The sequence below is a fragment of the Seriola aureovittata genome, chromosome 5 (assembly GCF_021018895.1).
Source record: "Seriola aureovittata isolate HTS-2021-v1 ecotype China chromosome 5, ASM2101889v1, whole genome shotgun sequence".
Taxonomy (NCBI): domain Eukaryota; kingdom Metazoa; phylum Chordata; class Actinopteri; order Carangiformes; family Carangidae; genus Seriola; species Seriola aureovittata.
This window is the reverse complement of record NC_079368.1, coordinates 27,472,147-27,488,631: the sequence shown is the minus strand read 5'-3', so window position 1 is coordinate 27,488,631 and position 16,485 is coordinate 27,472,147. Positions and strand designations below refer to the sequence as shown.

Here is a 16,485-nt window from a genome sequence, read left to right as displayed (position 1 = left end):
GGTGTATTGTATTCGCGCTATAAAACCTGATATATATTGAAAACATGAGTGACATGTTACCTGCTGAGTGACCTTGCCTATAATACAGTCAGAGCAACACTGGCCTTGTTGAGCAAATGTGGGAAGTACCACTTAGTGGTAATAACACTGTTGACATTAAGATGATTTGTTTTGTTTTGCTTTTAGCCAATGACAAGAGGGGCCTGAGGCACACTATTAAAAGGTTATAGCTGAACGAAAGAGCTGTTTGAAACTGTGATGCTTGTTAGGTTGCCACTCTTGTATTAGGAGAAAATAAAAGTGCTTTTATTTTGGACAGATTTGCTTTACTTAATAAAAGTGAAAGTGAGTAATAATGATAAAAGGCCTTAAATATCATCAACGGTAAACATAGCACTAAAAGTTGAAGATCTACCATTGAAGTAGTTGAATCATTAAACCTAAAGACTCCAAGTCGAGACTTGATACGAGTCAGTGTCCAAGTCTGAGGCACCAAAGAAGAATCCGAGTTGCGTCCGAGAGTGCACAGCTGTCACCATTTCATAGGGAGTTTATTTACTGTGTGTGACGCAATAGCCAAACAAATGACCTCACAAGCATGTGAAAACCCATGCACCGCCATTAACAAAAAAAGCAGAATGCTTGTCTCCAACTTCCAAGTCTGAATGCAGTCAATCCTCAAGTCCATTTCAAGTCACGACTATTAGTACTACAACAATGAGCTCTACACACAAAATGGTAATTATGTGAGAAACGTTGGCTCCACAGAAACAGCTATATGTCTTTATATTGGCTATTTAGAACATAAATTGGGGATAGGGTTAGGATTAAATGCATTCACGTGGGATACAGGTTTTCCCCTCACAAAGATGATACTTGTCACACATTGGCTTAGGTGGTCAAAGGGGCAACTCTTTAAAATGTCAGCCTGGTCCTTTCAGCGTGTTTTCCATTACCTGCATGCTGAGTGTATGATCCGAATCAGTACTTATAAATATTTTAGCAGAAGTTTTTTAATTAAATATGAAACCAATTTGGTAAATCGGTGCCCACCTCACGAGTATGCCATTTATACCAGGCCCAGTTTGTCATAATGCAGTGATGCCGCAGTGTCTTGGGCCTGTGCCATGTGCTAAAAGTATTGTGAGTTGGTGTTCAGGTTGTAACCCATGCCCATGGTCATTAAACATGGCTCTCTCACCTTGCACACAACGTAATGAAGCATGTTAATAGTTTTAAAAACAATTTCATACCTTGAAATCTGCCTCCCTTTACATTCGCATTAACGATTAGCTCATTAGTGAGTGATAGGACGGATGAGAACAATGTAAAACTCCAAATTCTTTTCAGTGGAAAATGTCAACCACTAGCTTTGGGTTCATATAAAGAAGAATCTGTCCCACATTGGGCCTATTGGTGTTACGTTGAAGAGTGTCACATCACCTTGTTGCATCTGCCTCTTTGTAGAGGTGAACAAAGAAAAATACTTGACAGGGCAGACAGGGGGAGGTATTTAATGAGCAGAGAAAAAGGAGAGAAAATGAAAGTGAGAAAGAAGGAAAGGGACTGGGCATTATGTTGTTAAAGAAAAGATGGATACAAAATCTGATTTTTATCTTAAATGGATTACATGTAGAACTTTACAGTGTAAAGACACTGATGAAAAAAACAGTCTGAAATTTGCAATGTCGAGGTTTCCCTTAAAGGAGACTCATAGTAGTAAAATCCCACTGTCAATTTGATCTCTGCAGGTTTCATGTAGTAACACATCAAGCGGAGACTAAGAACAGGAGGGTACAGCAGGAGCACGGGGGAGGATAGTTCTGCGTTTTTTTCTTTTTGAAATGCTTTGACTTCCGTGAATGAAGAAATACTGAATAATAACGGGTTAGATTGAAATCATTTATAAATCACTTTTCCTTACTGCTTGAAAATCATCTTAAAATTCACTTATTTAACATATTGAGCTACATATTTCTCTGACGGATGAGACTGTTGTCAGTATACCCCGGTTGTTGGCTTAGTGTTATTTTCAGTATATTTCAAATATGTCAAAACATTTAGATATACACACAATAGCTGAGTAGTTGTACCTTCAGTGATGGATTTTTGTGCCTTTTCTATAAAACTCTTGTACGATTAAAAATATAGAAGATTGTTAAAATATTGTTTTCCAATTTGATCTTCTTCTTTTTTTGAAAATGTATTACTGAAACTATATTTGCTTTGAAGTTTCCATGTACAGACCTATTATGTCACACAGCCAATACTGTGGGAGGATATGACTCAGAGCACCAGTGACACAAAAGGCACAGAGAACTTGTGGCGGCAGAGTGAAGGGGAAGAAGAAAGGAGGATTAATGAGGCAAACATCTGCAAATCCATAAGCCTTTTACATGGATGTTTGTCTGGACCGTACCTGGAAGTGATGAGCTGCCACATTTGAATCGTATCTGAATTGCAAGGGACAAAATTGAGGAATAAAATAGAGAACGGAGAGCATGACGAAACTGACGAGCATGAAGTTGTTTATAGAGACAGGGGAAAGAGAACAAGGAATGATGAGAGATGAATGCTTAGATGGATATCTTTTTTAACAGCAGTGAAGCCCAGAGACGCCACAGGGGGGAAGACTGGTGGGAGGTGAAAGAGGAGGTGAAAAATACATAAAAGCTATGCCAAGCGAGACGTGGGAAAGTTGATGATAAAGGCAGATTCAGAGGAATGGAGGCAAACAGGTACACTCATGAACCAAACACCAAAGATCTACAAGCTTTATACAGGGAGGTCATGTCTTACTTTGTCTCTTCCAGAGTAAAATCCTTCAGAGAACAAGAGAGAAAACGAGATAAAAGAGATTGTGAATATATAAAGGAAAACAGAAATAGTAAAACAGAAAGGGGATAGGGACAGAGATCTAAGGGCATAGTAGATCAGGTAGGGCAGAGTAAAAGCCAGTCAGGAAAGCAGATAAACACAAAAACAACTTAAAAAAAACAAAAAAAAACAGGGTTTAAAACATTTTACAGAAGGGTGTGACCACAGAGAAGTAGCTGGATCATCCTTGGAGGACACTGGAGGTGAAATCTCTCAAGCAGCAAAAAGTAGAGTTGAAGACGGAGAAGGGCAGAGTGGGCAGCAACCTCAGGAAAGGAATGAATTGAACTTAATCATGCTGCAGAGTGCCGTGTGGAAAACAGTCTAGTGTCTTGCCCTCTTACCCAGTTACTTTGTGCTTGTGCTTTACAGTGCTAATTACTGTAGTGCTATTGTACCATATCTGTATTATTTCGTGAATGGGATTTATTAGCAGAAAGGAACATAATAGCATTCCTTTTTCTACTTCACAGACTCAGGAGGAGAAGTGGTATAAACAAGCACAAAAATCTAGCCAATACATGTAAACTGTCAATAAACATACACATTTATTTACATTCAGGGGGGGATTTCATGCTTTATAGATGTGGACATTGGTGCAGCAAAAAGAATGGCAGAGGATTGCCTCTGGCAACAGAGTCAGAACACAACACAACCACATCCAGCGGTCACTGGGGGTTAGAATCTCAGAGCACTTGTTTGGGAGAAAAATGTGCTTGCACCTAAAATCCTTTACACCAACTGAGTACTGATTATCATCAAATAGTATTTGCAGTTTAGACAATAACAAAGCAGCTCAAGGCATAGGAATGCCAAGATCAAAATAGGCCTTAAAAAATGGAAGAAAACAAGAAAGAAGGGAGATGAGGGAAGTGGAGAGAAGTTTAGGCACATAAGGTATGTGAAAGGCAGAGAAGAGGATATGTGGGGTGTGAGGGGGATTAAAAGTCAGAGAAGATTTGGGGAGATAGGGAAGGTGATGCACGCCTAAAAGGTGCCAAGCCTTTTATAGAGTGTTGGTTTTTTACAAGTGTTAGTTAAGCTCTCTGTGGGGACTCTGGGAATGCGAAGCCTGGGGCTTTGAGAAAAAAAGAGTGAAAGAGAAGAAGCAAAATAAAGCGGTGGACGGAGACAGGCACTCAGATCTAAAGGAATAGATGATTTAGAGCCCGATAGGCAGCCGGGAGGAGTGGTGATGCTTTGGGGCTTAAAGCATTTTATTTCCAATAAGGAGGTAAATTTCCCAAATTTAGGTTCAGATTCCGAGGGCTGGCTACTTCAACATTTTCAGCCCCAGCGCTAACTGAGATATGAATTCTCTAGACCTAGGCTTACGAGAAGCAGGCCCGTAGTCCGTTTTGAGGCTCAATCCATATTTTAAGAACCACTGCCTTTGAGCCATACAACAGTGAAATGCCTGGGGCAGGGATAAGGATAGCCAGAAGTAAACGCTGAGGGGAAAGACAAAGCAAATAGATAAGGATGTTCGTCTAACAGCAGAACAGAATGGGATGGCGATAGCATGAGAGGCAGTTGCACAAAAATTATTGTTCTTTCTCCTTTCCATAACGCTTTCTTGAAAGTTAAATATAGTTGCAACCATGGTGCCTTAATTTATTTTTTTCTGTTCAGGGTCGATAAAATCCTAATTATATCCATATATATCAAATGTAAAGTTTTAGTGGGTGACTACTCTGTATGGCGATTGTATGTTAACCTGTTGCTAAAAACATGGCAGGGAGAGGGGGAGAGGAGTAAGACTGCACCTACTTCCCTATAATAAAAGTTTGTTGGTAACATCTATTGGTCCTTACAGGAACTGAGTAGTATTTAAACTTTAGATAACAATATCTTCCACAATGGGGAAAAAACAATACTGGTATAAAACACTGAAATGTACTACCATCTACTGAGATTACATTTTTACTCTGCTAACCATTTTGGCCTCTGTCCATCACGCTGGCTTTAAATGGATAGAAATGTGATGCAGTGTCACACTTACCCCACTGGTCCTCCAGCTTGCCTTACCCACTGAGCGAAACTAATTCATGTCAGCATGGATTCCATGGCAGCAAAAAAACTTGCATTATGATATGGACAATGGGCAATCAAGCCTCACTCCCTGCTGGCATGGATGGATGGATGGATGGAAGGATGGATGGATGGATGGATGGATGGATGGATGGATGGATAGATTTTTCTAAAATCACTACCAGTTAAGCTTGGCTATTCCCCAATTCTATCAAAAGCTACAAGCCCAGGCTTTAAACGCCTCGGGCAGAGAGAGGAGGGTTGAAACTAAACAGAAGGACAGGAAGGAAGACGGCCTGAAACTATAAAGTCAGATGCAAAGAGAAAAGTGTACAGTCCCAAACTTTGGTATTTTTTTTATTATTTTGAAGATGGAGAAGATTTGCAAGTCAAGCAGAGGGAATGAAAGAGGGAGAACAGGGAGACAGAGAGGCTCTGACAGACAACCAAGGAGTTACTTAGACTGAACCTCATTTGCAGATGTTTGATGTTTCCCTCTTTCTCCACACTCGGGGGAATCTCGTCTAGTATCAGATGTGTTAACACCTTCTTTTGGACTGTTGGTCCATTTCTGTTCTTTCACAGTGCAAGTTTCACATCAATGTTTTATCCTCCTTTTTTTCCTCGTTTTAATGGGGTATTCACAGTGCAGACTCCAGCAGCCCATTATTTTTTGCTTAGAAGGTAAGTAATTGCACAAAGACCTATGCATTGTCTTGACCAGCCATTTTTCACTTTTCTTCTTTGGTAATATTTTCTGTGCAGTGCATAATGAAATCACTTAACTGACAAATTGCAAAAAATAAAATACCATTTGCATTAGCTAAAACTACTTGGTTAAGGTGAGAGAAAGATCGTGTTCAGGATCAAGTCTGTTTGAGAGTTAAAAGAAACGAGCACTAACTGTTGGTGAGATGCAAAAACAACTTTCTTGTCTTGAATTGTCGGACACAACACATGACAGAGAGCCTGCCTTTTTCAGAGTGGTATAACAGCTTAAACTTCACACACTCTCAAAAAGAGATTCAGCCCGAGAGAACAAAAAGCTAACTGGGGAAACTGAGGGAGGTTTCAAATGAAAAGCCAAGGGAAGAGAGAAGGATGAGGCGAAAGCAGGCAGGGGAGGAAGGAGTGGAGGTTTCTGAACACAGACAGACTGCCTCTGAGCTGGCCGGTACATGCAGGTGAAATCCCTGTGTGCTGTTGGCTGCTACACTACATTACCCCTAGCTTTCACTTTGAGCCAGGGACTTGGGGGATAGATGGAATAGAGGGGAAAGAAGGGAAGCCTGACGAATAGGGGAAAGGGACACAGAGACCCTAACTATACCTCAACCTTGTTTTATAAGGAATTATGGAAACCATTCCAGTTGATCGAGTTTTCTTTGCAAAATGACACTTCAGTTCCACTTTTAACATTTGAAAAACAATAATGGCATATTGTAAGGTGGTGGAAGGTGCTCTAAGCAGGTTATGTTCTTTATTTTGAAAGGCTGAGATAACAAATGGGAACATTGCAAAAATAAACTTAACAATCAACATTGTGGTACACAGTATGAATAGTCAGGGTCATGCTGATGCTCTAAAAGTTTTAAAAAATGTTGCAAAAACCACTTAGATGAAAGGGAATAGCATTGCAGCATTAATACAGTCATCCATATTAGATGAGGATGAAGGGGCCTGGGACTGTGGGGATGCACAGTGTGTCTTTGCATCAGAGACTCGGGGGAGTGGTTGAGTGAGGTGACAGCGCTTGGGGAAAAAGCTGTTGAGGTGATGGGTGATCATGGCGTTAATGGACCGGTACTGTCTCCCAGAGGAATGTTTCTCAAACAGATGGTTGCCTGGGTGGGCAAGGTCGGTGGCAGTTTTACCTGTCTTTTTATCCGCTATGGTGTCCTGAAGCTCCTTGATGGAAAGCAGCTGACAGTCAATGATCCGCTCAGCAGTGGGGAGTACATGCCTAAGCCGTGTCCTTTGAACAGCAGGAAGCAGGAACTCAACCAAACTTTGATGGAGGGAATGAGGATGCTTGTGACTATTTCTGTGTAAACTTGGACGAAAGACATGTCCACATTTGAAAGACTTTTTTTTGGTGGTCATAAAACAGACCTACGCTGAATATCTCACACATCACCGCTAAACTCCAAATCTCCTCTGCATGTCTGGCTAAGTCGCTAAAAGATCTCCTGACTTATGTTGTTTATTATAATTAATTATACTGCTGGTTTGCACTTTGCATTTCTTTGCTTTTGATTTTCTGTCTCTTGTCATGACTGACCTTCAGAGTTCCCTCTTTAATTACAAACTCACAATTCATATTGCAATATTTAGACCATATCTTAAACCAAGTTAAATATCATGGCTTACACAGGTTATTTACAAGTACATTATTTAGTTTTTAGTGCAGTTAGTTTGAGAGAGCTGGAGTGAGACAGTGGAGTTTGTTTTTTTTAAGCTCCTCACACAGGGGAGCAAGGTAAATGCATTAGATGCACAACCTGTACTATGAGCTAGCGTGGAGAAAGGATTGACGATGGCAAATAAAGCCAAACTGACCGTTCAGTCAGTCACCACGGCGAGCAAGCTAACAGAGAGAATAGCTGACAGGTGACAGGGAGCCCTGTAATACAGCCACTTAAATAGCCAGATCTGACAGAAAGCAGGAAGTTTACAGACACAGTGGCCGATTTGAAAGCACATGTGAAAACTGGACTGGCACAACCTAAATTGCTATGTAAAACAGCCATGGCATGCACAAGAATGAGGAAGCAAGTGTTATGCACTGGGTTCTCTACATTGCTTCATTTCTTTTTTGCTCTGTTGACAAAAGCTTTTGATTCTGTTAATTTACATATCTTTCTTACCATAGAGAACATAAGTCAGACAGTGTGAAATGTTTATGTGGCTTGGCGCCATTGATTATACATGTCAGTGGCTGTGCCAGGATAAATATGGCATATTAAGAACCAAGCTTAAATCTGCTTAGACTGGTAAAACGCGCACGTACCGCGTGTGTTTGTTTTTGTCTGTGTGCATGAGTTTGGCGTGCGTGTGTATGCATGTACACAATAATACATCTTTCTGACTGCGCTCTGATGTTTATTGATGAGGATGGGAAAAAAGTTTATTGTGATGAAAAACAGAGCCATGATAAACCAAAGCACGGTGTTAAAAATACCATATTTGAATTAATCCTTTGTTGAACTTTGTTTCTCCTACCTTAAATAAATGAGGACTTCATACATACTGCACATTATATGTTCTCTTAATTTTGCATTAACCTGTCTGTGAGTACTGTATGTATGAATGGACATTATTAGGAGTCACAGCACTGGTGATGATGATTGTGTTGCCTGTGTTAATATAGTTAGCAGTAATTACAACTATTACTGCAAATAACTGTTTCTACAAATTAATAATAGTAATTAGATTATAATGGCTTGATAACTCTGTGCTCCAGGACAGATTAGAGCACCGTTGTTTGCCCATTAAAGATGCCATCTCGATGTCTCTGTTTGCTCATCTACCTTTCTCATCATCACCACACAAACACAGGTACACAGAGAGATGCAATAATGTAACAATTAGTATACAAACCGTGATTGTAAGTCCATGAACCATGATGAAATTTAGCACTCACTCACTCCATGTTGTGCTAACACAGCAAGACGTGCGCATCTGCATGTACGCACGTGTATGCCCAGGCAGACACACACACTGTTCCAATTTAAAACTCACTTGTAAACAGATTGGGTGTCCAGCTGTTGTCCTGTGGAGTTCTTCATTTGCTTATGTGCATCGTATGACTGCGCTGCTACGTACATGTGCGAGAAAAGGAAATAAAGTTACAAGCTTTTCACCACAAACTACTATGACTTTGTGGTCATGCTCTCCCTAACCATGTCATGTTGTTTTTGCTGAAAAAACTGACAACATTCCCCTCTTAATCTCCTGACTGTGGGAAAAGGTGTTTATGTGGCATCTAACACAGAGAAAAACTGTCCAAAATATCTCCCACTGTCCTTGCTTAACCTTCTTAACTCACACCCTGCTTGATATTGTTAAAATCAGTGTTGTGATTGTTTGTGTGTGCGTGTGTGTGTGTGTGTGTGTGTGTGTGTGTGTGTGTGTGTGTGTGTGTGTGCAGGATTGTGTTTGTCTTCCTTCTAAATTAATTTCTTTCTGAACCAATGCAGTTGCATTGTGTCTCTCCTCATAATATGCTGTAGAACCTCCAAAATTTGGCATTGATGCAATCACACCATCGCCCCAACCCTCTGGCCCTTAACAAGTCTAATCAATCCAGTTAATTGCTTAGCCATGACACTGGCAATGACGGCAGTGTCATCCGTTTTCCATATCAAATACATCATTAGGTAGTTGCTTTACATATCCACACACACACACACACATACACACACACATATCTTCCGACATCATTAGCAGTGGTCTCAACCAAAGTGCCTTAATTAGGATTACCTTGACCTGCAATGTAGCTCATTAAGTATAGAGGAGACCAGGCAGTAAAAGTACTGACACCAGCATCCTGGTACTGTTATCATACAAAAATAACTCTTAATAGAGATAATTATAGCGGTTTGGCACGTTAATCGTAACTCTTGACATTGTCAAGAGTTATTCATTCTTTTGGCATCTCAGTAGGAATATGTCTTGGATTCAGCAACAATTGTACTTTTTGGCTAACCCACCCCTGTCCTAACAGCACAGCAACAAGAACCGTTTTCCTGATTGAAGTTTAACTGATAAAAGCCAACTAAATACTTTTTCAGTCACATAATTAGTGTAAAACATTTGGATTGGGAGAAATATTTCTTTAAAATGTATCACTTCTGGTTTGACCTCTATGAGATTTAAATTTAAAACTTTCTTTATTCACTCTTCTAACTGTCTTTTTTTATTTCAGAGGACAGATGCCCCAATATATTCATTGGGGCACACAATTATTAATCACAGAGTTGGTTTTGTTCAGCAGGAGGAAGTTACTCAAGACAGTCCTTATGGGTCTGGATGGATCTGTGTTGTTTGGGTTTAGCTGTAGGTAAAGCTGAATGTCATCAGTATAGAGGTGATGCCAATTTCATATTTATAAATGACCAATGGGCAGCATGTATGAGGAGAAAAGAATAGACATAGGACGAGGTCCTTGAGGAACATCACTGGAAATAAACGGAGAAATGTGAATTCAGGTTATGTGTTTTCATAAAATCACCCATATATTGAAGCTAATCATTGCCATAATAAGTTGAATTACATCAGCAACTGAATATCATATTTTGAAATCACTTCACAATACTTTTTTCTGAACGTATCTGGTAGGACTTTTACTTTGTGAAATTTTCAATAGTCAATTTCAAGTTGTTCAATTTCAAGAAACTTTATTTCAGTACGTATTTATTTTAGGTTTCTCAAATTCAAATAGAAAATTCATGTGCCTAAAATCCAAAAACACTCATTTGGCTCAATTCAGATGTAAGAACTGTTGTCAACTCAAAAACTCTGGTTGCTCAAATACCCTTCATCAAATTCAGGTCAAATCAAGCGAAATGAAAAAAAACACTTCCTTCTTTAAAACCTTAATATTTGTATACGTTTTTTGCTACTCATATTTTGTCTATTAAAATCCACGGACCAGAGTATCTGCATCAATAAATCAAACAGGCAAAAACAACCCTCCTACATTCAGTGAATCACCACCATGAGTTTTTGTTTTCATGTCTGTGTGTGTGTATAAGACAGGGCATGTCTTCAGAATGCTTTTGTGTCTTCAGGTTTCTAGAAACAAAGGTATTCAGTACTGACAGAAGCACTGTTCTGACAACAAAAGCCATATCTCAGATAGATACGCAGGATATAATGTGAGTAATGCAAATGCACTAGGGAATCATTTCCAGTTAGAGCTCATGAATTGAGATATTTACCGAACCTATCCAAACAGAGAGATAACTGATCAGCTACAGCAGAGAATATGGTGTAAAGTTATCAGTGATGATCTTAATATTTGTTCTTATCTGAGTGCATTACCTTTTTTTGTGAAATTGTGTCCCTCTAGAGCCAAATCTATGGTCACATCTTTATCTCTGTCTGTCTTTCTTTAGATATCCGTGGTATTGAGGATTTCCTGGACCGGACCTCTCAGCAGGGAATGGACGTGTCCCTTCAGAAGGTGGAATCTAATATCAACATGATGATCACAAGTCTGTTCAGAACAATGCGTGTGGAAGAGCTGCATCGATACAGGGATACACTACGCAGAGCTGTGCTGTTCATGAGTCCAGCCACCGCCAAGGCTTTTATCACTGAGGTAAGGAAAATGTTTGGTTTTTTTTGCAGGTAATAATTTAAGTGGAAAAAACCAGTAAGAGTAGTTCAAGCTTTCCTCACAACCCAATCTATTGAGATGTTAGCCTTGCGGATCAAAATGCTTTGACACAGAAGTAGAAAATTGGAATCAATGAGGGATGGATTTCTTGGACAAACGTAATCTAACTGAATACATCAGCACTGCATCTTATCTACCAGAAGAAAAAGAAGTATGTCCAGAGAAAAGCAGAAGTCGACTCTACTGACTGTATGCATGAAACCCTAGCAAATGGGAGGATCTGCCTTTGTCATGGTTTAGATGTTGTGTCATGAGTGAGAATGAGAACTCAGTTTGCTACAGAAACACTGTAGTACACTTCCCTGCACATCAACACAGTATTTTTGGTTTTGTGTATTTTAGGTTATCAAATGTGTTTTGCAGGGATTATGTGTCGCATTGCCACACATATACTAATCATGTTAAGAAGCTCATGGATGTTTCTCCGACTCAACTTAGCTCTGTGTGTCTCTACCAATTAACCAGATCAGCTAAAAATATAGCAGCTAGTCCTCTCAAGTCCAATAAAGTGTTATTCATGATGTCCTGAACATGGCATGGCAGTCATAAAAATTTACATTAGACATAGGAAAATATTTTTCAGTCTCTCCTAGCTCTTCTTGTCTCTCTCTCTTTTATGTCTCTCTCTCTCTCTCTCTCTCTCTGGTCAAGTCAGTATTGATTTAGGGTGTACATATAGCACAGCTTACTCAAACAGAATATGTATGTAATATTTATTTATTTATTTACTTATAAATGTGTTTTAACTAGTCCCCTCCCACACACGTGCGCAACCCACCCACCACCATGGTCTTTATCTCTGCAGAAGAAGACAATCAGGGGAGTTCCTTTTGCTCTACACATAAATGATATGGAGGTCATGGCTGAAAGCAATAGGCTCTAGCATTAGTTATGAATTCATAATTTGAGGCAGTAGGATGGGGCTTAATCCCATGTGTCATGTTCTCATCTCAGTTTAATTAAAAGTGACCTCGGAAAGAGCAATCACAATCTAATTTGGTTGGGGGCGTAACGGGGATGGGGGGAGAGGGGAGTGAGAGATGGGGTGTTATTGTGCGTCTGTGAGAGTGTTAGTGTCAGTATTTGTGTATGTGTGTATCTATGGCTTAGTGTTTGTGTAGTTTTAGCCTTTTTAGTGTAGCATGGAAACACACTGAAGTGAGCACACAGTACTGGCCAGAGGACTGTGACTCAAGGTTTCACACTGTTGGATCACACTAAGGAAATCTCTGGGCCTGCTTTAAGTGATTTTGATCATGAAAGAGAAGAAAGACTCACAGCAATGGAAATTTTGTTGCAGTTTTGCGAAGGCGTTAGACCCTCAAGTCAGCACAGAAAGTGTTATAATCTCTTATTGCATTTAAACACTGAGCATACAGCTTCTCCCATGCTTAACTGTACACTATACTAGGTTCAGAGGGTTGAACCAGTGCATCTGCATAATCTAAAGGGTTTTTTTATTTAATGTTGGTGTTCTCAGTAGCTAATGCCAAAGTAAGAGAATAGAATGTATCATATGCACATTTAATAGCTGTAATATACAATCTAAAAACAGTATATTTTCTGTAACCAGATTTGACTGACAGGACAGACCGACGTTAGATCATCTGTGTCCCCTTACACATGATTTACCTCACTGATCCCCCAACACAAGAGAAATGACTGGGGCATCAGTTTTAAATAGACAATAATGCCTCTGATGAAATAGTGAACAGTGAAAAGGGCTCAAAATATTCAGAAATTGATGATTGAATGCGTCACAATTATCACTCACTCATTTGTTTTATGAGAGCTGATCTACAATAGATGTTGAAAATTGCTTTAGCTGGTACACAATATGGAAGTGTTGGCCTCCATTTTAGTGTCTTAGTAGAACCCAAGTGGAGTTTCACTCTCTCTCCTTTGGGAAGGTTGACAAAGAAGTCATTTAATCTAATTTAGTCAAACATCAAGTGGAGAGGGATTTCTGAGATGAAGTGTCGGGAGATGGTAAAGATTGGTGGAGAAGATTGATGATCATAGATCTCTCTATCTCTCCCTGGCAAGATGGTGAGGAGGGGTTAGGGAGAGAGAGACAGATACAAGGACTGAAAGAGAGACACACGCAGGCAGAGAGACATGTGGAGACAGAGAGAGATTGCTGGGACCTTGTTTTTTTCCCCCATCAGAGTTATTTGTGAGGTCATTTGTCACAGAGAGCACCTCCCATCCAGATGCATTAGGCCCTGATGTTAGACGTGAACTGAAAGCTGTTCCAAAATTCCAAGACTTGGCAGAAGGAGTGAGACAGGGAGATGAGAGTTATGGCAGGCTGAGAGAGTGATTAGCGGATGGAATACAATTACGAAAGTGCAATTAAGGAAGTGCCCTAAATCTAAAATTCTCTAACCAGGTAGGTTTTGTGCTTAAACTTTACCAAACCTGAAAGGGTATGTTCCATTTTTTTCAAATATGTTCACAAACAATACATATTTGCTCACAGGGTCTCTGAAACAGTCTAATTGTCCGTACTATCCAAACTGGCTGTGACAAGATGGCCAGGAAAACACAACGACAAAAGGATAACTTCTGTGTTTTAGCCTGAAGGAGTTGTTAAAGAAATGGGAATAAAAGGAAGCAAAGCAAATGGAAAGAATGAATAAAACAAGGGATGTAATAATCTATAGATGAACACAGGAACAAATACAGATGAAAAGATCTTAAAACTAAATTTGGTGAGCAAGCGTCTACGGTAATCTGTTCAACTGCCACTGGTTATTATTTCTTTGGCCATTGTGATGAGTTCTGGGTTAGCACTACATGGAGGGCCGGCTAATGACTTGTTTTTTTTAGGCCTTACCAATTTTGTTAAACAAAATACAAAATGTTTGCTGAAAAGTCAGATTTTGTTAGATTGATATACAACAGAGTGACTTCTGTCAGTTGATTGTTGCACCTATAAATGACCACATAAGGAAAAATATAGACGTAAGAAAGAATGGTTTTGAGCCGAACCGTGATGTCAGATAAGACATAGTGGTTATTATGAACCTGTTGGCTCATCTCTTTCTTTTTGAGACATTATTGTCAGTCTGTGTGTCCTTGCTTGCCTGTGATTTATGGGTTTTATGTCTTCAGGAAATAAAGTTCAACATCTTCTGGGTTCTCAGCAGAATGTCTTCCACCATGCACATCCATGCATTTCACCACACACGCACATGGACATATTCTCAGAATGAGCACACGCTTTTAATTTTCTGCATTATTTAACATTTTCCTGCTTGTCCTTTTTTCAGTCTAGTACATGTGGGTGAATGTACCCGTCGCTGCCAACAAGGCTCATGGCTGGTACATACAGTACATCTGCCTATTCCACCCACTTCATGTACACACAGGAGCAAAGTGGGTTTTTTACCCTGGGACCCTTGTCTTCTTAAAAATATTACTTGTCATGAGTTATGAATGGCTTTCCTGGACTTTCTCAGCTCATGAAAGACCGATAACATAACAAATTTAAGAAAATGAAAATCATTGCAATTGTTGTTTTCTCATGGTTAAAATATAAATGTGATGCTTAATCAATAAAATATGAAGTAACAAAAACAGAGACAATGTAGGGGAGAATAATATAATCCTATAATATTGGTATAAAGTCATACATATTCATATTCTAACCATGAATTATGCATAAAACCCTCACAAGGTGACTATCATCTTGCTGTAATGATATGTTCACCGTTAACCAGTGTAACGTGTAGTATGACAAGCTTAAGAGTAAGAGAGAACATGACTTTACATAGCCTTTTCATGCTCTGTAATTTGGAAGTAAACAGCACTGTTGACATCTATAGAATGCTGTGTTATAAAATAAGAAACTTTGCACTGTCCATCTGTGTTTCAGTCAGGCCTTTGTTTTACATTTTCTTGGCAGAAGTAGCATGAAATAATGAGGGAATGAATATTATATGAACGGAAGTATTAGTATTTGGGAATTAGACAGTATTACCCTCAGTCAAAATTTACTCAGGCAGAATTAGTTTTCTGTCTCACTTTCTCTGTCACACACATATACACATAGACTTCATATTAGATATGCAAAGAAGTGGAAAATATGAATTTTGCCATTTGATCTCAAAGCGTTAAAATTTTAAAACGTTGCCATTTTGGGACTATTTTCTGACATTTCTTACTTGAAGGACCATCAAAGGGTTTGGAGATTATTCCAGAGATGACAGATGTCGCAAATGAAACATGAAGGAAAATATTCTGTATAAGACATGTTGAATAATGTATTCCCTGAATATGGCTGTATCCACTGCAAAAGTTTTTGCCTAAGTAAAGCCAACTATCATCTCTGTCCCCTGTCTTTTATGACTGAAAGAACCAGGAAATACTCAGACACTGTACAGAGCTGGCAGTGAAATCTATTGCCCCAACATAAAACAAGTGTATTATATATTGTGTGTGACAGCAGAACATGAGACTGCAAGTTGACCACATATTATACAAAATATGAACATACCATCAATATATATCTTGGATTTCTGACTGTGTCATTGCCTTGACTCAGTCACTTGATGAATTGTAATACCAACCTGGGACAGGTTTCTTCTTATTTATATATCTTTGATAATACTTCCAGGTCTGCTTAATTCTTCTTTTGCTGACAGTTACCCAAACCATGACAGAAATGGTGTATAAAGGCCCTATGATCTATGCTGCTCCCTTCCCATGTCTGGAATAGCCTGAAGAAAACGCATTTGGAACAGAAGGAACTTGGAAGTTATTTTGCTCGGTGGGTGGAATTTTGTTGTTATAGTCGGTGGGTGGCTCTGCTGGGAGCTGTGTTTTGAAAAAGTAGTTGAGCTGTTGTCATAGTTTCAGGATTGTACTTTTTCTACTCTCCTTTTCTCTATCTCAGTGTGTCACTACATTTCTCTACCTTGTTTTCACCATTGTCTATATCTTTATTTGTGTTTATTTCTATCATTTTAAACAGTAGCACACAAGACCTAAGATGCACTTACATTACTTTACATTACAGTATAATAATCGTCAAAAGTCACAGGATTTCTCCCAAAGAGTCTCAATTTTAACAGAATGTCTGCAGAAACTATTATTTAAACGCACAGATTTGGTTCAGTGCAGAGGATGAATTTGAATGCCATAACCATTGGATACGTACAAACACCAAT

The 16,485-nt window shown here is 39.2% G+C and overlaps 1 protein-coding gene across 3 annotated transcripts in view; it reads left to right on the top strand.

Annotated features, from left to right (window-relative positions):
• The window catches only part of grid2 (glutamate receptor, ionotropic, delta 2), a 469,811-nt gene that overhangs the window by 273,149 nt on the left and 180,177 nt on the right, over positions 1-16,485 (top strand). For all 3 annotated transcript variants that reach the window (XM_056376388.1, XM_056376390.1, XM_056376391.1), the window contains exon 4: positions 11,028-11,233. In XM_056376388.1, coding sequence (XP_056232363.1) covers positions 11,028-11,233 — 206 coding nt within the window. The remainder of the gene's footprint in view (positions 1-11,027; positions 11,234-16,485) is intronic.